At 40.9% G+C, this 25,048-nt stretch overlaps 1 protein-coding gene across 12 annotated transcripts in view; it reads right to left on the bottom strand.

Annotated features, from left to right (window-relative positions):
- The window catches only part of FHOD3 (formin homology 2 domain containing 3), a 462,694-nt gene that overhangs the window by 175,466 nt on the left and 262,180 nt on the right, over positions 1-25,048 (bottom strand). For all 12 annotated transcript variants that reach the window (XM_041743118.1, XM_041743137.1, XM_041743156.1 and 9 more), the window contains one exon: positions 13,822-13,916. In XM_041743118.1, the coding sequence (XP_041599052.1) occupies positions 13,822-13,916 (95 nt within the window). The remainder of the gene's footprint in view (positions 1-13,821; positions 13,917-25,048) is intronic.

Here is a 25,048-nt window from a genome sequence, read left to right as displayed (position 1 = left end):
CATGGCTGACCGCAGTCTCCAACCTGAATGGCCACTCCTTTGCTGGCTCCTTCTAGGGTACTCCATCTTTAGGTGGGGGAAGGCTGCAGAGTCCACTCTGCATTCTTTCTTTCTCTTTCCGTACACTCTAAGTGAGTCCATTCAGTCTCTTGGTTTTACATTCTATCTGTGACTCAGTGCAAACTGTTGCACCCCAGGCCTGACCAAAATCCTGGGCTCTGACAGCCCCCTGACCCAGGACATGGCTACTCATATGCTAACAGCACCTCAAATTCAGGTGGTCAAAAGAGAACCCTTCATCTCACATGGGCTCACTCCATCCCACCTACCATTCCAGCCTGTTCCCTCCACTCAGCATGTCAGCCACACACCAAGTGGCTGGTGGGGACTTTTCTCACCCCATTCCCACAACAGATCCATCCACCAGCGTGGTCAGAGCTTCCCTCAAGAGAGCCTCTTCAGGACTTCCAGACTTGTTCCCACCTCCCCCTAATGTCCATTCTACAAACTGTAGCCAGAGTGACCACTGTACCCTCAACCTCCCCGCATGGCTCCCCGAGCCCAGGATGGAACCCACTCCCACAGGCGTTACGTCCTGGCTCATCTGTCACTCTCCTTCTGCCCAGTGTGTTCCCACCATCTACCTCTCTGCCATCACATGACTGTGTTTTCAACCTACCAAAGCTCGTTCACAGCTCAAGCCTTCTCAGTGGCTATTCCCTGCCTAGAAACAGTCACCACAGGACTGGCCTTTTATCATTCTTCAGATGTGAGAAATTTTCCCTCGTGGGAAGTGCCTTCCTAACCACTTCACCCAAAGGGGCCCCTTGGTCACTCTCATATCAACGCCTTATACCTCTCACATCCTTTATCATGACCTGAAATTGCTACACCTGACATTCCTCTACTGCCCCCAACGAGAACATTAGTCACCTGGCAGCAGAGGTGTTTTATCTGACACACCAGAAACAGCATCTGTCCCAGAGCCGATGATCAGTCAGGAAGGCATCTGAGGCTTGTTCCCCAAATGCACCCCCTCACATCAGCAGAGGGTGCCATCTCAGCCCCAGCTGCCATCCCCCTAGTCCTCAGCAAAGCTGGGGTCCCTCCACAATCACACTGAGGACCAGCAGTGCCTTGGGCCTCTGTTCTCACCGTTATGTTCCTTACCACACTGCAAACGGAATTCTTTAGAAGGCTTTGAACTCTTTAGAGGGTTTCTACCTACATAACTTGGGTCCTCTGCATTCAGTCCTCTGCTCCCAGAAGAGGAACACACTGAATCCCAGAGTACTTTTTTCAACCACAAGGTTGGGGGTAGAAGGGAAAGGCAAGGCATAATGAACTGTTCTATCTTTGTATGTTTAGGGCTGTAGACAGTTCTTCAAGTAAATAAAACAACCTAGCAAGCCCAGGCAACTTCCTCAGTGGGCGGACTATTATTGAGTAGATTAAGCCTTGTCAGTGCCTTCCTGGGCAAGATCCTGGCTGCTGCCCACCTGGCTACCTGCATGCGCTGGTCTCAGGAGGGCGGGGGGGGGGGGGGGGGGGGGGCGGCGGGGTGTTGTGCCTGTCTCACCAACGTCCCTCCTGAACATCTCTGTGGTCACAGATCTTAGCCAACACAGTCCCAGGGACCCAGAACCCCTTTCGCCATTCTCCTTCATTAAACTAATTTATAACAAACAAACAAACACTGTTTTCTAGCAAAGTCTTTTTTTTTTTTATCGGTCTCAACATGTCTGTTCATGTCTGCTTCTCCTTTGCTGTAAATGCTCTGTTTGGAGCTCTTTTGGCATTATATTTTTATTTTAAAAAATTTCCAAACTCTTCTGATTCATGATTTTAGGCTTCTATTGAGTCTAAGTTTACATTTAGGTGCCTTTGGAAGCCTCCCTATGTGAAATTAATAAAAATGTTCAATAGTTAAACCACTTTTGAAAAAGGGGCAGAATGTGAATTTATGGAAATGCATGATACTAATTGCAAGCATGTCCTAACTAATCACCAAATATGTCCAGCAGGACTCCTCCCCAGAAATACCTTATTAGCATTACTGTAGAGACTTGAAAGTAATAACAGCACATTACTTTAAAAGGTTTCTGCATCAACCTTTATTTATCCAGAAATCATTTAATTTGATGCCCACAAGTATCTGGAATGTAGTCAAAACCCTCCAAAGCCTTGGAACAGCCACAGTGGAGGCCACACACCCATTCCTCCAAGTCCAAACATGCTGCTGATCTCAAAGCTCTTAAAAACCCACACTTGGTGCCACTGTGCTGATCTTAGACACATTCTAATAGGAATAGCTATGGTGATTGCCAGCCCGCATCCACTGGAAAGGGACACACCACAGGAGGGTGACAGACAGGCGAGGCAAGCCCAGCATGGCAGCTAGAGCAAGGACCACAAATGACAAAGGTGGGAGCAAGCTACTCAGGAGCCAGCATACACACCGCAGTGTGGCTCAGCAACTGAAGGGGGCCCTTCAAAGCCACAAGGCAGTGTCCCTCCAATCTGAACTGTTGGGTTTTCTGCTCTGTCTGCTACTCCCTCATGTTCTAACGACAGGTTTCACCTACAGTGACTTACAGGCTCAAACATTTGCCCATCTGTCTAACACTGAAGGGAAGTCAGTAAGAATTGATTTTCATTCTGAAGATACATGGATCATGTGAGAAGATAAGAGCAAACAGTCATAAAACAGTTAAAGGAGTCAGTCTCAGAAGTGGTGGCTCAGAGACAAATGGCAACTTCCTCACATCTAGAGGTTCTGAGTGGCCACCTGCTAAGGCTACTCCAGAAGAAATTCAGAACCTGGACGGTGGTGAAATAGCTGATTCTGTTTAAGATCCTTCCCATCCCAGATGCTGAGCTGCTTCTTTCAACAACATTGAGTGCTTTCCAGATGCCCAGCCCCCAACAAGGTTCTATGAAAGGATAACAAAGTCATGGCCCTGCCTTCAAGGAGATGGTCCTCTTGCTGTTGAGAGAGGACTCAGAACCCCTCCACACCACACAGCTGAGTGTTATCTGTGCTGGAAGCCCTCAGGGCCAGGTGGCTGAGGACAGAGAGCACCAGCCAGAAGACAGCCGTGAAAGTGGAGAGGGAGAGTCAGTAGAACCAACTTGGAGCTGATCCAGCTGCCTGTGGGCTTCCATGGAAGAGAAGAGCTATGTGATAACTTTTGAGTTCATGCTCCCATAAATAATACCACTTCCTTAGGGATAGGGGAAACACGTGGGGGGTCTAGATTCAGTCTTTGAGCTACACGTTACCTACTTTTTATATAATTACATTCTAGGGAATACTGGTATTCTATTTTAACACTGGTCCATTATAATAAATTATGCTTTATATTGCTTTAAAACATGTAGCTAAATCACAGTATTTAACAGGACTCTGAGACAACCCCTTTGTTATAAAGGCAGGACAAGAACGTGCAGCCAGCTGTGAACTGTGTTTCTCTTAAGTATTTAGTGCCTGTTGGGGACGCCTGGGCTGAGCTTCACTTTCTGCTGCAACTATCATTTTGCACTCCATTCTTACTCAGCACGAAAGAGAGGCCATGAGCCTTCAGAGGAACAGAGATGCCTTTTGACCTAGGGATGTGACATTTGTCAGGTCAAGCCTCGGTTTCAGGGACTAAGCCTCCAGTTTCCATCAACCACTTGGGGATCCAGTGTCACCTCCATGCCAGGGAGGCTGAGCCTGAGGGAGGGGTGGCACGATACTGTCAGCATAGAACTTTGCCTTTCTTTCTTTCTTTCTTTCTTTCTTTCTTTCTTTCTTTCTTTTTTTTTTTTTTTTTAATTTTCTAGGCTGACCCACAGAGAAAGTGTGGAGTCGGCTGGTACAGAACTCGGGTATCTGGGCTTTAGATAAAATGTAACTTCCAGATGTATGGAAAAGGAATACAAGCCAGTTTCTCAATAATTTTGCACATTAGAGCAAACTGGAACTCCTTTCACGTTTTATTGTACTTAGAGAAACACAAGAACTATACTTAGAAGGTCAAATATGCTGCTTATTAAGTAGAAATAAAAGTATTCCAAGAAAAAAAGAAATCTCCAAATTCCTACTCTGCTTCTAAAAATTCAACAACCATAAAAAGAAAACAATTTCCAAACCTCAGGATTTAAATTACAAAGGGAGTTAGAAAAACATGCTCCATTCTATTTGTTTCATTTTCTGCTAAAAAAGCATAAATATATGTTCTAGAAGTGGATGCTGGTTATTAAACCTGAATTAGAAATTGGTAAGATAACTTATAGAGCTTTGTCACACTGTTTCCCAGCTTACCATACTGAAAATATACTGAATATTTTAACAACAAAGAGTTAAGCATTTAAGGCACTTTCAAGACCTTCTCATTTAAGCACTTTATTCCAATGACATATCCTTAAGCTCAGAATTCCTAGCCAGAAGCTCAGAATAGGCCCTAAAGCCTTTGTAACTGGTTATTAAACAGTCAACAGATACCCTAAACCCTGAATCTATCCCCTTTTAAGATACTATCTGCAAAATGAGATGGGTCTAGTCAGAAATAAAGTGTGGACCCAAATACATTACCTGAGTATAGAACTTGGGGCTGTGGCTTTGCAGGTATCTGGCAAGAGGCAAGGTGCACAGAGGCCAGGGTTGGCACATCTGCCAAGACAGGAAGTCACCTACACCAAGTCCACATGCTATGCCCTCAGGTCCTGATGGCCTATCTGCTTATGACCTAATGGAATTTGCAGAAAGGGAACCAAACTACATTTGTGATTCATGTAGTAGCCAAGTGTGAGTTTAGGAACCCCATAAGTGTTTACTAGTTAGTGGAGAGGAAATCTTGCAGAACGGAACATACAGCAGAGTATTCAGAAATCATTAAGTATCAAAATAATTTTTTAAAATGCTACAAATGAATGTTTTCTTTCTATTCAGATAAAATTCTGGGGCTTGGGGCACCCGGGTGGCTCAGTGGTTGAGTGTCTGCCTTTGGCTCAAGTCGTGATCTCTGGGTCCTGGGATCAAGTCCTGCATTGGGCCCCCCACAGGGAGCCTGCTTCTCCCTATGCCTATGCCTCTGCCTCTGTGTGTCTCTCATGAATAAGTAAAAATAAAATCTTTAAAAAAAAGTTCTGGGGCTTAGCAGGACGTTTCTTTAAAGAACAATGGATAAAAGTGGGCAAGGCCAGAAAATACCCATTTTGCTACCTTTTCCTCAGGATATTCAATGTAATTATGAGGAGTTGGTTAATAATAGGTAACACAGATCCACTCTGTTATTGACTAAGGAATACCAAAAACTCTGCACTAAACTACTGCCTTAAATAACACCCTGGTAATATTTGCAAAATGAAGGAGGGAAATCAACAAGGTTGGGTACTTACTTGTCCAGTTACTGACAGACATCTCCATTCTCAGATACAAAGTCTCATGTTCTAGAAGGCTATTTAACTTGTCACACAACTAATTTCTGTTTTCAGTTAGCAATAATCACGCCTTGGATAAGCCTCATTGGCTACGATCGATACTGCCACTGCACAAAGCTGCACACAACTACTTTCTGAAGAAAGTCAAAGGAAAACACCAACTCTGATCTGATTCTTTCTACTATACTATGAGGAGCCCCACCTTTCCCTCTGGTGCAAAAACTTAAACGTTGGGGAAATGAGACAAATACATTCTTATGAGCTATAATCAAGGTTAAAGAATGTTCCTAAGTAAATAATCAGCCCTGGAAAATAACAGAGGACAACGAAGCCTGAGGAATGGCAAATGTGAATTAGCAAGAGTTTGACAGCTAACTCACATCTCCTTAGAGTGGGTGGAGGAGGGCTGGCAGGTGAGCCCTGGCAGGTGGAAAAAGGCTACAGGAACTGGGTTACCAGCACTGGCAAAGGCAATCTTGAGCCTGCAGGGCCACTCCCCCCATGACTCCCAGAAGCCTACGCTTTGTCCAGTTCTCCTGCCCATCCAACACTCATAGAGCATCACTTGCTGAAGAACAGCACACTGGCCCCTCCAGGGTCTCTTCTTCCTTATTAGAACCACCCATTCCTAGCCTCTTCAGCTACTAGAACACAGCTGCTAGTCCTCAGCCAAATGCACTAACAGGACAGAAGGGTCAAAGTGTCAGTTCCCCCACTCCACTATTTCTCTTGTTCACGGAGATCTTGCCAATGTAAATTAGTAAAGAGAGTTATCGTTCCTACTGCAAACCAGCTCCCTGAAGCTGATCATCTCAGAGTGCATTGAAGAAGCTGATGCCCAGACCTGTGGCTGGAGACCCATCCTGGACCATAGGGTCCTCTCAGCATACTGGCTCCTCTAAGATCTGGCTTGAATCTCTGGCCTCTCCCCCTGACATCTTCCTAAAATAATCATGAGTGAAACTATTTCTTCTTTTTTTAATAATAAATTTATTTTTTATTGGTGTTCAGTTTGCCAACATACAGAATAACACCCAGTGCTCATCCCATCAAGTGCCCCCCTCAGTGCCTGCCACCCATTCACCCCCACCCCCTGCCCTCCTCCCCTTCCACCTTTTTTCTTTTTCTTCCACTGAGATTATCCTCATGTGGGGTATCCGTGAGATCACACAGAGAATTAGTTTTCTGGTTGTATGTAGCCAAGTAACCAGCAGGACAGTGATAGCCCTTTGTACCCACCATCTCTCTAACACAAATGACTTGAACATGCCATTACAACTCGTAGAATTTTTTATTTTTTTTATTTTTATTTTTTTCTTTTAAATATTTATTTATTTATTTATGATAGACATAGGGAGAGTGAGAGCGAGAGTGAGAGAGAGAGAGAGAGGCAGAGACAAAGGAGGAGGGAGAAGCAGGCTCCATGCTCCAGGCTCTAGGCCCCGATGTGGGACTCGATCCCAGGACTCCAGGATCGCATCCTGGGCCAAAGGCAGGTGCTAAACCACTGAGCCATCCAGGGATCCCCCGTAGAATTTTTTAAATCTTAAAAATGAAACAATGATAAACATGGAAAAATATCCAAACACAACCTCATTCACTAAATATGTTTTCATCAAGTTAATAACAAAGCTCTTCATATCAAAACAATTTGATTAATATGAGAAATCAAATTTTCTATGACTATTACATAGGTTTTAATATGCTTTAGGGTAATAACAAAGGAAAATGCAATGTAGAGTCAACTATGTAAGAAAGATTCCAAAGATTAGAAGAAAATGTACAAAGTTAATGTTTAAATCTATATAGAAGTATTTCAGGTGATTTTCACTTTTTTTGTATTTCAAAAGTTTTATACAGAGAAGTTTTTTTATACAAAAAAAAATTGAAAGTTTTAAAAACTCCAAGTTCCCAACCCTATCAAGAAACTAAGCAATCAATAGAACCAGACAGATTTAACTCAATGTTGCAACTCTATAAATCACAATGATCAATATGTTAAAAATTATGGTGGAAAAGGTGGACAATGTGCATGAACAGATGAAAAATTTTCCATGGAGAGAAACTAGAAAGCATCATATGGAAATGCTAGAAATAAAAAGCATTGTAAAAGAGATGAAGAATGTATTTCAGAACCTCATCAGGAAGACTCACATAGCTGAGCAAAGAATCAGATAAGTTGATAAGTCAACAGAAATTGCCCAAAAAGCAACAAAGGAAAAGAGAGTGAGTCAGTTTTAACCATGCAAAGCATATTTTTATGCCAATCACAGGCAACATTTTTAAGCCTAAAACTCCCCCTTCTTGGATAGAAGCCAGAGACACAAGAACATTTCAACAAGCATCCTATTGAAGGTAAAATGATTCTAATGAAGGCACACAATCTCAATTTCCTCATGTGAAGATCCAAAGATGCAGAGATTAAAAACCTTGGAAAATTATGTACCTCAAACAATAGTACATCTGATGAACCCCTAGAGTGAGAAGAGGAATTCAGATAATGACTTCTCAACATGGCAATTCAATTTCGGTTTTTACATTTAAACATGTTAATTAATACAATCCCTCACATTCTAATAAGAATAGGTGAGCATATTTGCTGTTCTGAGAATTTACAATACAGGCGCCTCAAACAATGCAAAGTTAATGTCCCAATTTTCAGAAAAAGGATTACAGATGAAGTAGAAAATTGATATCCCACACTTTATTAAATCCTTGATTGATCCCTGGCAATATGCTCCAAAGGCTTCCTGGATGAAAGTCTTATAAGCACTTAGAAAAGAGGGAAACACCTGGAACCAGCAGTTTCCAGGTGAGCAAGTTCTAGCAAGCTGAGCATATCTCCCTTTTTTAAACAGGAAGTTGGAGAAATTGTGGGAAGAGACGTTAGCTCACAACACCAGGCACAATAATTAGTGTTTTACATATTCTTCACCATTATTATCATCCCCATTTTATAGATAATTAGCCCCATCTTATAGATGAAAAAATAGTCCGCCCAAAGGATCACACAGGTGTATTTGGTCTCAGAGCTCTGCAATTAACAGCAGATGCAGTAAACCTTGACTTTTGGCCTTAGAACTCAACGAAGAAACAAGACTCGATGATCAGAATTGGGTGCCTTCCCCCTAACTGCAACAAAATGGCCTTAAAATGACTGATGAGTGTCAACCTGCAAGCTTTATTCACTGGCTTATTCATTCCTTGCCTATGTTGACATTTTGGTTAATGAAAGAGAAGATCTGCTTATTAAATTTATGTTAAGCAAAACTAGAATTAACAGTTAATGTGATGAATGGACAAAGCAAAATGCAAAATAATCTTGAGTCCAGAACTCTGACCTGGTATCAGTGGGAACAAATGCAAAGTCCTGCATTTAGGTGTGAATCAATCACAGAGATGCAAAATGGAAGAAACTGGCAAATATGGATGAATAAAAACAAACAAAAAATTCCTGGGAAGTTTAGTCCATTATCAGTCTGATTTGAGCCAGCACCCAGAGCTGCTGCTGAGAAGCCTAATGAATTGAAAGGGGATTTGTGGAAGAATGATGCTGTATCCAGCATGATGAGGAATTGCAAATTAGGTCACCAAGGACTATCTGTGGAAACCATCAAGCTTGGCTTGGACAAGATGACATGTTAACGGCCTTTAAATACTCAAAGAGCTTCCAGGGGGATATGAGGGTGTGTTGCTCCAAAAAGCAGTACATAGTGTTTGGTTAATGTCAGAGAGGTGGATGCAGGGGAAGGAAGGAAGGAAGGAAGGAAGGAAGGAAGGAAGGAAGGAAGGAAGGAAGGCAGGCAGGCAGGCTTCCCACGGACTCCAGGATCCAACAATGGCTCTCACTCTGCCTCTAGAAATGTCAAGAAGGTAGCTAGTGAATGTCAGATAACAAGACCTTGCCACCTCTTCAAGACCACGATTGTTTTATGTTCTGTAATTCAAAAAGAGCTTCAGACTCACTCACATGTGGGGCATTTCTGAATGGGTGACACAGCAGTGACATGCCTATGACCTGAGACCAAAAGTCTCACTGAATCTCCTTTCCTCTTCCTGGAGCAACTGACATCATGGAGACACTGGCTTAACCCTTCTTGTGGACACTACCTTCACCTCAAAACCAATATGTCAAAGTATTCCTGCCAATAAATCCCAATATCCAACTTTTCTATTCCTGCCAGGAGCCATACCATAGTCCTGGCTACCCTGATTCAAAACTGCGACCCTATCTTTGATTACTGCTTTTATTTTATTTTATTTTATTTTATTTTATTTTATTTTATTTTATTTTTTTATAATAAATTTATTTTTTTATTGGTGTTCAATTTGCCAACATACAGAATAACACCCAGTGCTCATCCAGTCAAGTGCCCCCCTCAGTGCCCGTCACCCATTCACCCCCACCCCACGCCCTCCTCCCCTTCCACAACCCCTAGTTCGTTTCCCAGAGTTAGGAGTCTTTATGTTCTGTCTCCCTTTCTGATATCAGATTACTGCTTTTATTTACCCATATCCAGAAACCCAAACCAAGGAGGCTTTTCCTCAGAATGTCCCCATATTTTCATTACTCTGTTTCTACTGCAACTTGTGACCAGGTGTCACCACCTCACAGTTTTGATACTGTGCAAGCATATCTATCCCCACTCAGGCCCAAAAGAAGTCTAGAGATCCGTGATCAGCAACCTGGGGCATAGCCGGAAAAAATTAGATTCCACAGGGCTGACAGAAAATGAGAGACAGCAGGGTGAGCCAAGGTGGACAGAAATCCAGAGAGTGCAGATTCCATGACCACATCTGGAAGCATCCCTGGAGAACCCACAAGGAGGTGGGGGACCCTGGGGCCTCCTCAGTGGGCCAGAAGGGGATTCATACAGAGAGACAGACTGTGTTAGAGTGACGACAGGCCAGGCTGTACAAGCTGAATCATTTTGCCCCAATTAATTAGACTTCCAGAGGGAAAAAACCCTCCACACTGTGTGAGAAGTCATGGGATGGGCATCTGCTTCTCACCTCTGACTGGGGAGTTTAAAGACTGGCTTTTGTAAATAAAGTGAAACACTTTATTGAAAACACTTTTTCTTTCTTTAAAAAAGTGATTATTTGGCTGCAAATGCATCATTTTCTCCTCTGGCTAGGAGTCTCAAATATCTGCAAATATGCATTGCATAATGACCCTCTGGCAGGCTGCAAAATCACATCTTGTTGCCTTTCATGGGAGGAAAATGAAGAATTATGAAAACAGAATGACAAGGAAGGTTTCTTTAACCCAAGATTTCATTTATCAACTCTGTGCCTGTTTAAGGCAAAAAGAGCAGGATCTTAAGGTAAATCTTTTAGGTTCTGAGAAATCAGACTCTTAGTCAAAAGAAAGCCCTAGGACCTCTGGCTTTCCTGATTTCTTAATTTGAACTGGGAAAACCTACACATAAGGAGGGGATAGTGGCTTCCTTCTCAAAACCTAAGGGTTTCAGGTCGGGGCAGCTATGCTTCTTGTAGATTCCTCACTATCCAAACACGGGAATGAGGGGGGCAATGTCAGGGGCCACTGTTACTGGTTTTGCAAGAAGAGGTGATCTCATTAGAACGATACCAAAAATCTGTTTGGTGGCTGCTGCCACTGTTGACTTTCAACCACTAGCCTGGAGCCAAGTACACCCTGTAGAACAAAGCGGGACCTTTATCTGACAATAGAGTGAGTGAAGGGACATGGGCTATGGTGTCACCCATAGTCATCCTTCTTCACAACACTGTAGGCTCCAAGGCTCAGGCCGACCATTGGCTCTATTTTCTAGCTCTCATAGTGACTGGCTCAGCGTTGAACACAGGAGCTGGAGACTATTATGGAGTCTCCTTTGGGAAATGAAAGATGGAGAAGCAAACCAGCACTGATCCACAGCTGGGAAGGAGGAGAACACCCCACCTCAGACAAAGCCCTGGGGAGAGATGCCCAGGGTCACGGGCATGTGTGTGCTGAGGGTGCATAATTCCTATAAACTCATTCTTCAATGCTTTAATTTTATGATTTCTCCATGCTATTTAGAAATGCAATAAGGTTCCCTTTCAATTGCTTTCCTTAAAAGAATGATTTCTAAGAAACATCAGCAGGATGATACTGCAACCCAGGAGACTCTGAGCTCTCCTCCCATTGACTAAGCAGAGAAATGATCTCTGTTGATCCTGTTTCCTTTCTCTCTTCTCTTTTTATTTTCTTCCCCTGGGGTCTCTCCTCTCACTTTTCTCCATCTCCTCCTTTCTTCTTGCCTTTCCCTTTGTTTCCTCCCTTCTTTCCTCCTGTCTCACCACCTAGAATTTGCCCTCACACTCTGCTTTTCCTGCTGATGAGATAAAAGACTGTCACTTTTCCTACTGTAAGTATGTCAGGTTTTATTTAAGAAAAATAGGGCTGGCTATTGGTGTTTTATCATGGCTATAATAATGGTACAAAGATTATTTTTTTGAGGTGGGGAAGGGAGGAGGGGAAAAAGAATATAAGCAGACTCCATGCCCAGTGTGGAGCCCAATGAAGGGCTCAGCCTCATGACCCTGAGATCATGACCTGAGCCAAAATCAAGAGTCAGATGCTTAACCGACTGAGCCACTCAGGCACCCCCAAAGATTTTATTCATCTCCGAAATGTACCAAAAGTCCATTTCTACTGCAGAATCTCTGCGCATCTCCCTACATCATGAAGCCCTTGAGACAATCCAGGGAGCCTTGGGAAGGGAGCAGCATCCAAATGAACGAAGGTTGAGGAGGGCTCCCAGCATAAGGAAAACACAGAAAACACTGAAACAGGATATGAGATACCAATCTTCCCTCAGCCTGGCTAATTCAACCTGGCAAAGCCAGCATTTCATTCAGCATCGAAGGTCACCCACAGCAGTTTGTAAATAGAGTCATTTCCATTTTCCACAGGAAACAAAGCCAAATATGAGAGAGGGAGGGAGGGTGAGAGAGAGAGAGAGAGAAGGAAAGATTGTCAGTCTTCTGAGAAAAGCTGTTTCTATTTCTAGTATGAAACGGGGGGGCGGTCTATCATCAGTAATGTGAGAAGAAGCAAAATTGCGAAGGCGATATAAGGGTCAAGCATGGGTCTGGGACCCAAGGAATCCTGCATATCCATCCCCCTCACAGAGAAAAGGGTCTCCCCACGACACAAGGGCACCATCACTGGGACTCTGGAAATCTGAAAGGATAATGAAACTCAAATGGGATCTGTTCTCCACACAGTCAAATCAGGGCTGAGCCCTCTTGAAGCACAGCAGAGTCTTTGGGAAGCAGGTAATGGCAGACATCAGGCCAAGGGATGGGCCTCACCACAGTGAGCTCAATGCGAGGGGACACCAGCCTTGACAGGTTTGCCAAACTAGGTATGGAAGCAAGTATGGGGGTGGGGAAAAGTTTGTGTGAACTACATGCTCTCCAGGGACCACCTGAGAACGCTGTGGTGATTCTGTGATCTGTGTAGGTCATGTTCAGGTCCCCCAGCCAGGCCTGCAGACACCACTCTGCCTGACCCTGTTGCCCCCACTACAGCCGCTTAGATCCCCTCCATGATGCCCCACCCCACCCTCATCCCAAAAGCTGGCCACACTCCAGCCTTGGTTCATTTGCCCCTGCTCAGGACAGGATCCCTTCTTACTCATCCTCAATCCCCCCCTCCACCCGGGTCTCCCATGGCCCCACCTGAGAACCCAGAGAAAACCACACCAGAGCCTTTCCCAGCTGCTGATACACATCAAGTGGCAGGTAGGTCTGTTTCCTTAGTGGAGCACGCCACACCATGCCTAGATAGAGTCACCATGTGCCAAGATCCATGGGGGAAGTCAGAGGATTCTCATAACTAAGCACTACTTTCTCAACTACTAAATGGGGTAATGTTACTTATCCTATCACGGTCTTATATGGATCAAAGAAGGTAATGCTTGTAAAGCACCTACAATGGTGTCTGGTGAATCATTACTAAATGTTAGTTACTTTTATAACTGATGGTAGAGTTGAAAGGTGGTCTCAAATTCCTTTAACCACATACAGGAATAAGCATATACATATGTACAACACATAAATATGTCCTTAAATAACTGAGCACATATGAAGACAAAGTAGAGCAGTTAAGATTGATACTGTCTATGGTACAATCTTTTAATTATTAAAAACCAGAGGTGCTGGAAGGATCAAAGCTTAAAACGAGGAAATATAAAATGCATTAGAAATTTAAAAGCTTTTTGCAATTTGAGTGTATTTTTGAATCCATAAAACAGTAGTCCTCATTTGTACTATTACAGGGCTTGAAACCAAGCTGAATAGAATTTCTCCTTTCTCAGAGAGGAGAATAAAAAGAAAGGTATATGACATGCAAACTGAATAAAATGTTCAACTAAAACCTTCTCTTACCTTTGACCCAATGAGAGTGTACAGCCACTGAATCGTTTCATTGTGGTTTATTACTCCGTTCATCCCATCCACATACAACATAATCTGGCCCAAAGCTACAGAAGAGAGGAGAAAAAGGAGGAGACGTTATGGTTTTATATGTATATGTAATCTTCAGTGATCGTGTCAGTTGAGATTTTCATACTTTAAGTACACCATGTGTCACAAACCAAATTTGAAAAGTTTTCCTGAGCTCTGAAATTAGTTAAATCTCATCTCAGAGAGAAAGTGTTAACCATGGCAGAGGAAGCAAGGGCTATTCCTGGTGTCTGGAAGATGCAATTAAGGTACCAAAATCCAGTGATTGTTGTTTCTGTGTGTCTTGATGTATAAGTGCATGTTTTTATGTTTCTATATCTGTGTGCAGTCCCAGACGGGGCAACAATATCCCTCGGACGGTGTCTGGATTGTGACCTCCTACTGGGACCAAGAGGAAAAATCGGGTTTTTAAAAACAACCTGGCAGGTCTCAGATGCTATGGAACCACCTGGGCTCATACATTTTTGATCCCTTAGATAAGATATAAATTGTTTTATTATTTGTAACTCCTTTAAAAGACTTCAGATTAAAAAAAAAAAAAGTCAGAAAGCATGAAAAAAATCATCTGTCAGAAACCAAGTCCCAGATTCCTAGCTAGGGAAAAGACAGTCACTACATATTATCTTCATTCACCAAAAAGAAAATACAGTCATGTTACTACCTTTTTTTAAAATAAATTTATTTTTTATTGGTGTTCAATTTGCCAACATATAGAATAACACCCAGTGCTCATCCTGTCAAGTGCCCCCTCAGTGCCCGTCACCCATTCACCCGCACCCCCTGCCCTCCTCCCCTTCCACCACCCCTAGTTCGTTTCCCAGAGTTAGGAGTCTTTATGTTCTGTCTCCCTTTCTGATATTTCCCACACATTTCTTCTCCCTTCCCTTATATTCCCTTTCACTATTATTTAATAAAAGATTAATTCTAATTTTTCAGTTCCTGTATTATAAAAAACCATTTAGATTCTAGCTAATGAACAGAAGTTACATATACCACATAAATAGGCTTCCTTAAATCATGTGTGACCTCCTAAATCTTCTCTCACCCATAATTAATTGGCACAGGACTGATATTTTTAGGCAACACTTTTTTCCTGGCCACAGTAGGATATCTCATTGTAGAAAATTGGAAAATACAGAAGAGTGAAAATAACTCATAATTCCATAACTTAAGGATAATCATTCTTCATATATGGATCAATCTTCCATTCTTTTATTTATTATACATGTGCACTCACACAAACACGTGTTTCTATGACATAGGTCATAGAAAAATGGTGTTGAATGAAAACAGTAAAACACAAAATAGTGAGTATACACTAATTCCAAGAATAGAAATATATCTGTGATGTTAAAAAATACGTATTATTCTAGCCAAAAAAGATGAAACAAAACCACATAATCGTTGAGAAAAATGATGCTCTTAAATATGCAAAAAACTCAAAATTTTAAAAAATATATTCTTGACACAACAAACACTGTATTTTTGAAAATAACATATTTATATTCTATTTAATAATGAAGCACTGGAGATATAAATCAGAACTAAAAGATGATGTCCACTAATCCCCATGATTATTTAGCGCTGTTACAGAATTTCAGGCAAATTTAAAAGACATGAGAATTAATGAAAGGTAGGATGGTTGGAAAGGAACACATAATATCATCATGTTTGCAAGAAATATAGACCTGGCTAAAAATTCATCTACAGAATTTACAATGAAGAGATCACAATTACAACCACTTTCTCATTTTCATAAGAAAGGTGTAACTTGTATACAAAAAAATTCAAGTTTAATGTAAAGACATAATAAATGGATATACAACAGCAAATATGATAAAGGTTTAGATAATTTATTGTATAAATAATTCATAAAGTGATAAGAAAATACTAAATACCAAGAGAAAAAATAAAAGCATTTCATAAGAGAGATGACAAGCTTGTTTATGATAACACACAAATTTGTCCATCATCACTATAATAAAGAAATTAAAACAATAGTGAGGTAGCATTTTCAGTGAAACCAGTAAAAGGATTTTTTAAAAAAGAAATAATTAGGTATCAAATACTAGAGAGTTAAACAAGTAACTTCACACATTACAAGTGGCAAGGCAAACTGACACAAATGCTGTAAGAAGGCTACCTTAGTGCCTTTAAGTGTTTTAAGTTGTTTACATTTATTTAATGACCACTGTATGTCATGCTCTGAGAGGGTATTTTATATGCATTATTAATACAATAGCTCTCTGAAGTGGATATTGTTACCCCCATTTGACAGAAGGAAAAAAAATGAAAACAAGGCTCTGAAAAGTATAGGAATGTACTCTAAAAACCCCACTGATAACAAGGGATGGAGCCCACCTGCAGTCAGGGCAGGCAGGCTCCTTTATGTCAGTACGGGAGCCTGAAACTCCTCTCTGAGCTCTTCACTGTGATTTCACTGGTGATTTCAGGGATCTGTTCTAAGGAAATAACCCCAAGTTAAAGGCGGGGGGGGGGGGGGGGGGGGGGAAGCAGCAGCAAATAGTCACTGAAGTGTCACCTGTAATATTAAAATTAACCAGGACCTAAATATCTATCATAATTCTAGAACTCAGCTTTGGTAAATGACTACATAGGTTATGTCCCAACTCATAAAATGTTTCTGATAAAATAATTAAAAAGTAGAAAATTATAAACATGACATTATGCAATGGAACACCCAAATCTTCATGCATCAAAGGGAAGAAAACCACATGAAATACAAAGCTTACGACTGGATATCTATTCTTTGGATGTGTTTTTTTTTCCCCCCTTTTGTTCTTGTCTTTCTCCATTAGGGGCATTGATTATGTCTATAATAGAAAAGTAAATAAATATACAAAAAGGGAACAAAATAAGACTATATAACAAAGTGTTAGGGGTTTTTCTTGGTTTTCAGAACTTTTTTTCTAGCCTATCCCTCTCCATGTGCTCCTCCCTCCTTCAGAAAGATACACCCCCTCCCCATTTCAGGGAATAGCTCTGAGAATTCAGCACATACCACCCCTGTTTTCCCCTTTCCCCCAGCCTTTCCTCCATCCACTCCCACCCAAAACAAAGAGGCAAACCTCCAGGGAAGAGGAGTGTGCCCCACTGTCCTTTTCCCATTCTAGGTTTACTGTTGAAGAAGCAAATCCAGCGGCAGATTTTAACACTTTCTTCTAAATTAGCTTAACACATGAGGGAGGCCTCCTACTCTTCAGCCTTTAGGAAGACACATCCCTTGGGAGGACCTTGCTTCTAAGGCTGAAAAGCTGGGAATGGAGGTCTTCACCTAACTTCCCTGGGAAGAAGGAAGCCCCAAAATCCAAGTCCCTGCTGCAAAAGAAGTCTGCAAAGTGAGATTTAAAAACCAACTGGAATTTCTGTAAGCTTTCTGTGACCAGCTTCCCTCCAGGATTGTATTCTTATTAAAAAAATCACACTGGCTATAACTCTCCCAGAAAGCTCATGTCTAATGGAATTCAAGTTTCTGATCACACTAATTTGTCCTATTTTGATCATCAAAAGCTTTCCCACTAGATTTTTTTTTTTTTTTGTCTCCTGACCCTAATGCGGAAGCACTGTTTCCTGTCAAATCCACTGCAGACACAAGAGGGCGCTAAATAGATTCAAGTGGGTTAATATTGCACCAGTTCAACCTCAAAAACCCACCCAACCTAAATGTGGGCCAGTGAATGAAACTCACACAGAGAGAAAAGGTAGATGGCCTGGGTCACAGAAGCCATGAAAACCAGTGATCTGCATTTTCAAAAAGGATCAGAAAGATGAGGATGTCAGAACAGAGTGGTAGCTAACAGCCAGGGTCTGAAAACAGACTGCCCAGAGCATTGGTCCTTCTGTCTCTGGTGGAATTTACTCTAGGTATCCCTAGGAATATCTGTGCTTCAGTTTCCTCCTCTCAAAAGTGAGACAGTAATATTGTAGTATCTATTTTACAGGGGCGTTGCAGGGATTGAGTTAGAACAATGCCTGACTCAGAGTTAAGTGTTCAATGAATGTCATATCAACTACCTCCATGAAGTGGATCCATTATCTACTGAAGCCAAGCATACTCTGAAAGAATATAAAAGACACAAAGCAGACCCTCTGCCTCGTGCCAAGTCATAAAAATGTTCTCCTGTATTTTTCCCTAAAAGTTTTGTAGTTTTACTTATTTAGATATGTGATTGATAATCTTTGTGTAAATTGTGAAGTTTAGGCCGAGATTCATTTTTTTTTTTCCGTACAGATATTCACTTGATCTAACACCTTTTGAAGAGATTGTTGTGTTTTTATGTAATTGCTTTTGAAAATTGGAAAAAAAAATCAACTGGCTCTGTTTGCATGGGTCCATTCCTGGACTCTATTTCATTCATCTGTCTGTCCCTTTTTCCAATACCACACTATCTTGGTTACCATAGTTTTAGAGTAAGTCTTATTTATAATAGGTAGTATGATTCCTATAATTTTTACTCTTTTTCAAAATTCTTCTGGCTATTCCTATTCCGTGGCCTTCCCATATAAATTTTAGAAACAGCTTGTCTAAATTACCAAAAATGTTACTGGAAGTATTTTTTTAATTTTAATTTATTTATTATAGTCACAGAGAGAGAGAGAGAGGCAGAGACACAGGCAGAGGGAGAAGCAGGCTCCATGCACCGGGAGCCCGACGTGGGATTCGATCCCGGGTCTCCAGGATCGCGCCCCGGGCCAAAGGCAGGCGCCAAACCACTGCACCACCCAGGGATCCCATTACTGGAAGTATTATAAGAAATACATTAAATCTATAGATAAACTGAGAACTGATATCTTTGCTATGCTGATTCTTCTAATCCATGAGCCATCATGTTTGTTAATTTAAATCATCTGATTGCTTTCATCAGCACCTTGTAATTTATAGATTCTGTATGTGACTTTTTGCTAAATTTTAAGTCTTTCACAGTTCTTGGAGCTATTAGAAATTATACGTTAAAAACTTTTTTATTCTCAACTGTTTATCACTAACAAACAAATAAAATCGATTTTTGTGTGATGACCTGGTATCCTATAACTTTGTTAAATGTATTAATTCTAGGAGATTTGAGGTTTTGTTTTTGTAGATTTTGGAGACTTTCTACTTAGACAATTCTGCTGTCTGTGACTAAGAAGAATTTCATTTCTTCCTTCCCAATCTATATTCTCCTTTTCCTCCCTCACCTGACTGCAATGGTTATGATTTTCAGTGTAATGTTCAACAGAAGTGGTAAAAGTGGACACCCTTGCTTGTTCTCAATAACAGGGAAAACAGTCTTTCACAGTTATGATATTAACTGTAGGGTTTTTTACATTGCCCTTCGTTAAGGTAAAGAAGTTCCCTCCAATTTCTAGTTTGCTAAAAACTTTAATAACTGCATGCTGAATTTGTCAAATGCTTTCTCTATTTCGACTAATGTTATCATGTGGTTTCTCTTCATACTGTTAATGTGGCAGGTTACACAGATATTCAGATATTTGAACTAGGCTTGTATTCCCCTCTTGGCCATGGTGCATCATTCTTTTTATATATTGCTGCATTTTACTAATATTTGCTAAGGATTTTTGCTTCTTGGTTCATCAAAGATACTGGTCTGTAGTACCCTATCTTTGTCTCATCTCATATCATTGTAATTCTGGCCTTATCAAATGAAGCATTTTGGGAAGCATTCCCTCTGCTTCTACTTTCTGAAAGAGATTGTATAAAAATTGGTTTTATTTTGTCTTTAAATGTTCATATTCACCAGGAAACTACTTGGGCCTGGAGATTCCTTTTTAAGAAGACTGGTAACCGCAAATTAAATTTCTTCAGTAGACACTATTAAGAATAGTTAAAATAGGCTAATCAGGTTATCCATTTCATCTTTCATGAGCAATTTAAGGAATTGGTCCTTTTCATCTAAGGTTTCAATTTTATGTGCTTAGAATAGTTTTTAGTATTCTATTACTCATTTAATGTCTGTGGGGTCTACCATGATATCCTCCTCTCTTCATTCCAGATGTTGGCAAATAGTGTTTTTTTTTTCTTCCATCATTATTGCTGGCCATTTTTCTTTCAAAAATTTATCTTTCTGTTTCACTGATTTTTTTTCCTTATTATTTTTCTGTCTTCAATTTCACTAATTTCTACTCTATTATTTCTTCTACTTGCTCCGGTTTTTCTTATTCTGGTTTTCTACAGTGAATGTTTGTATTATTATTATTTTTTCTAATATAAGCATATAATCCTAGAAGTTTCTCGCCATGCATTACTTCAGTTGCATCTCACAATTTGTGATTATTTTGCATTTCCAACTTGTTTCGAAATACTTTCCCATTTCCATTGAGAAGTTCTCTTCAATACATGGATTACTTAAAAGAATGATGTTTAATTACTAGGCATATGGAAATATTCCTGTTATCTTGGTTATTTATAGCTTTATTCCATTATGGTCAGAAAACCTATCATATGGTTTTCTTTTAAATTTGCTATGGTCTGTCTTATGACCCAGGATGCAGTCTGTCTTGGTGAATTTTATGCACACTTGAAGAGTGTGGATACTCTGCTGTGGTTGGTAGAGTGTGCTAAGAATCTCAATTAGAGCTGGTTGGCTAGGGGAGCTGTTTAGTTCCTCCACAGCTTTGCTGATTTTCAGTCTACCAGTCCGATGGATTACCAAAGAAAGAAGTGTTGAAGTCTCCAACTATAACTGATGATTTTCCATTTCTTATTTAAGTTTCTGCTTTATGTATTTTGAAGCTCTATAGGTTTTTCATTTCTGAGTGAACTAATAACCCTTTCATCATTATAATATCTTTCTTTGTCCCTTGCTGATTTTTTAAATTTCATAGTCTACTTTCTCTAATGTTATCATGGCCTTCTTTTGATTAACGTTTGCAGGGTATTTATTTCTGTATCCTGTTGCTTTAAAACTACCTATAGCATTATAATTAAAGTGGGTTTTTTTGTAGGCAGCATTTAGTTGGGTCCTATGTTTTCATTTTGATTTTCTCTGCCTTTTAATTGCTGAGATTAAGTCAGTTACAGTTAATTATTGGTGCATCTGAAGTCAGGTTTATCATTTCTAATCGGTCACAGAGCCCATCTAGTGAGCCTTTTATTTTGGTTATTATATTTTCCATTCCTACACTTTCAATTTGGTTCTTCTTTATATCTTCAGTATCTCTCTTTGCTTAGACTTTCTAAGTGTCACCCTTTCTTCCTGATGCATTTTTAGAATGGCTAAAGTATTTGAAAAATTTAATATCTATATTGCCTTGGCACTGGGGTCTGTTGATTTATCTTTTCCCATGCAAGTTGAGATTTTCCTAGTTTACTTTCTGCCAAGTAATTTTGGTGTATTTCCTGGACACTTTGAAAATTTTAAGACTCTGGGTTTTGTTTAAATATAACAGAAAATGTTGACTTTTTTTTTTTGTCTAAGCAGGCAATTAACCTGGTTCAACTCATGCCACAAGTTCTGACCTGCCTTTCACAGGCTCTGGTTCTAATGCCAGTTCCTTTTTCAAAGTTCTTACTGTGCTTTTTGGATTGGTCCTGCATTTGTCCCATCCACTTTGAGACTTGGACATGACTTACCTTATTATTTCATCCTCAGATTCACTAGTATGCCATCTAGGGTCTGAGTCATGCGTGTACAGTTTGTGTGAACCCAGGGCTTCACAAGAGAAAGTCTCCAGGTACCTTTCCTGAGCCTCTCCTTCATTATCTCCTTGATACTTTTAGGTTCCCTGGGGCTCTCCATCTTAGTCCTTCAGCTGGACTGCTGAGTCATCATATACCCTACCCTGCCACTTATTTTCTGTGACTGTGTCCATACCTGGAACCAAGCTATGGGAGAACCAAGGGGAAAAAAACAACAGTGTTCACCTGAACCTCATGTGACCACAGTTCCATTGGAGGAAAAGTTTATATGTCCCTCCAAGTTTTAGGTGCTATGCTCCCCCACCCCCCCAACCCTGGTGCTCGACTGTCCACATGTTACCATGGCTGTTGTCACTCTGGCATTACCTAGGGCCTGAGGTGCAACATAACACAGAAATGAATAAGAAACATGGGCAGCATTTTGACACTGAGTGTTCGGAGTCCTTTTTCCTCTGGCTCAAGCCAAAAGCAGAAGGCTTCTCCTGGAATGCTCTCTGTCCACACCAAGACCGACTCCTGGGTTTCAGGCTAATTGGAATCCAGACCACAGAATAAAAGAAAAATGTTAAAAGAACCATCAGTTCAATGCCATTTCACAATCCCGACTTCTTCCCCCCACCTACCATTTACTCTTCAGAGTCCTCGAGTTGTTACTCAATTTGTTTGTCCCAGGCTTACAGCTGTACTTAACAGGAGAGATAGGGGTCACATGTGCTCGTTCCATCTCATCCAGAAATGAACTCACACCCTGCTCTGCAGCAGCAACGTGGAAGGTGGCCTAGAGAGAGCGTGTCCTGTAGGGTGTGGGGGGGAGCGTGCCCACCAGAACTTGGCCTCTGTGCTCTAACCTCATGGTTTTCCACGTTTTCTCTCCTTCCTTCCTCCTCCCCTCATTTTTACTTTCCCTTCTTCCTCTTTTATTGTCCTTCCTTTTTTAAAGCTGGAGGTCTTCTACTCCAAGGAGCCCTTAAAAGGAATCCTAACATGGTCAACAGATAATTTGCAGATGCTTTGCTGGATTTTAACTGCTTCTCGCATCTTAACACTGGATCCACCACCCCCACCCTGCCTACTGCACACAGAACCCAGTCACCCAGGCTAGATACTAGAGTTCAGGTGTAAGCCTGCATCTTTAAACACCTCTAGTGAATCAGGCTCCCGGTACATGGAGCCTGCTTCTCCCTCTGCCTGTGTCTCTGCCTCTCTCTCTCTCTCTGTGACTATCATAAATAAAAAAAAAAAAAAAGGATCCCTGGGTGGCGCAGCGGTTTGGCGCCTGCCTTTGGCCCAGGGCGCGATCCTGGAGACCCGGGATCGAATCCCACATCAGGCTCCCGGTACATGGAGCCTGCTTCTCCCTCTGCCTGTGTCTCTGCCTCTCTCTCTCTCTCTGTGACTATCATAAATTAAAAAAAAATAAAATAAAAAAATAAACACCTCTAGTGAGCTATAAAAATCAACCTAGTGAATCTGAACCAGCAATATTTTTTTTTTTAGGAAACAATAGAAAATAGAGTGCATTTCATTTATTCGGATAAGGACTAGCTTTATTCTAGTATAAATAAATAGGAATGTTTTCTTCCTGTAGGTGTTCAGCCACAAAAGTTAAGAATCTACTCTTGCAGACTCCTTCCCTTATCCTCCATCACCAATGAGTCACCTAATTCCCTCAATTTGTCTTCTGCAACAGGCTGCAGATTCATCCTGTCTTCCATCACTACCTCATGTCCAGCTTTCCTTGTCTTTTTCAAATTATAGCAACCGTTGATCCCTGCTGGTATCCCTACCTTGACTCTCACTCTTTAGCTAATCCTATGGTAGATGTTGTTTCCACCCAATTTTCCAAAGCATCAAACATGTCAGCTACAGCTGGAAAACCTTCTGGCTCCCTCCTACCTCAGGATGAAGCCTGGGCCCCTTCCCTCTCCAGCCAACCTGCGTGATTCCAGACCACCTGGGCTCCTGTGCCTCTGAACCTACGGCCGCCAGACCACCAATGCTAAGCCTCTCAACCTTGAATTCGTTACCCATGCCTCTCATTTAAGAGAAGTTTTTGCATATAAAACATACATTTGTTCTACAAACCAGAGCTAGATGTAATTTTACTTAAAAAAAAAAAATTCTGACACCGCAGAGACATACAACTAAACAATCCCAAATGCCTTATTGGCCTGCTTGTTCATGTCCTTTCCTTTGCCCAAAGATGCCAAAAATGCCATGGAAGAGGCTGGAAGGTAATTCCTTCCTGGCAGAGTCACTCTGATTTTTTTAAACAAAGAGCTCAAACATTGATGCCCAGTGTAGTCTTTTAAATTTATTATTTTTTTAATTTTTATTTATTTATGATAGTCACACACACAGAGAGAGAGAGAGAGAGAGAGAGAGAGAGAGGGGCAGAGACATAGGCAGAGGGAGAAGCAGGCTCCATGCACCAGGAGCCTGACATGGGATTCGATCCTGGGTCTCCAGGATCACGCCCTGGGCCAAAGGCAGGCACTAAACCGCTGCGCCACCCAGGGATCCCAGGTCTAAGTATCTTAAACGCAAAAAAATAATAATAATAATTAAAAATAAAATAAATAAAATAAATAAAATAAAATAATAAAATAAAATAAACGCATTGTTGTTGAAGTGCTGTTTTAAGTATGAAGAGATCACACAATTTACTACAAAACAGTCCTTTTATATACTAGATAAGGCTTGGTTTGTAAACTAGGTATTCACTTGCATAGTTGACCCTACAGCTCCATCATGCAACAAAAGATTCCTCCCCCTGAAGTCAGAGTATCTCAACTTATCATCCCACATCACCTTCCTACTTTTTTTTTTTTTTTTGCATGTTTGGGTAACTTTTCATTTTGATAGAAATCCAAAATTACAAAAAAGTTGCAGGGATAGCACAAGGAATCCTTATTTACTTGTATACATTTTACCCAAATTCATTAATTGTTTCCATTGTATGCTGTGTACTTTACCATCCTCTTTCTCTGAGCTTTTAAAAATTCTGAAATAAAAAAGTGGGTATATTTAAATGTACAACATGATGCTCTGATATACATACACACAGTGAAATGATTACTACAGTCAAGTTAATTAACATATCTCCTCACATGTTTAACATCTGTGTGTGTTGGGAACACCTGAAACCTACTCTTAGAATATTTCAGGAATTGAACACAGCACTAACTATAGTCACGCTCTACATTAGATCTCTAGACTTATTTATTGCACTCACCCATTCTTGATTTCCTCTTCACAAAAGCATGGGAAGGAAAGCCTACTCTACAGCCATTTCATAAGATACTTTATCATTTGAAAATGTGACTGCAAATCACTATTTAACCCAAAGTACAGAAAAAGAGACTGTATGAAAAATTAAAGAAAAACTGCCTTGCCACAAGGGCAACCATCCGCTACTAACAATTATTACTGGTCACGAAGGTATTTCCTGGAACCAGGGGAGGGTGACCTGTAAGTTGCCCATTGGGA

The sequence above is a fragment of the Vulpes lagopus genome, chromosome 1 (assembly GCF_018345385.1).
Source record: "Vulpes lagopus strain Blue_001 chromosome 1, ASM1834538v1, whole genome shotgun sequence".
NCBI lineage: Eukaryota > Metazoa > Chordata > Mammalia > Carnivora > Canidae > Vulpes > Vulpes lagopus.
This window is presented reverse-complemented; position numbering and strand designations above follow the sequence as displayed.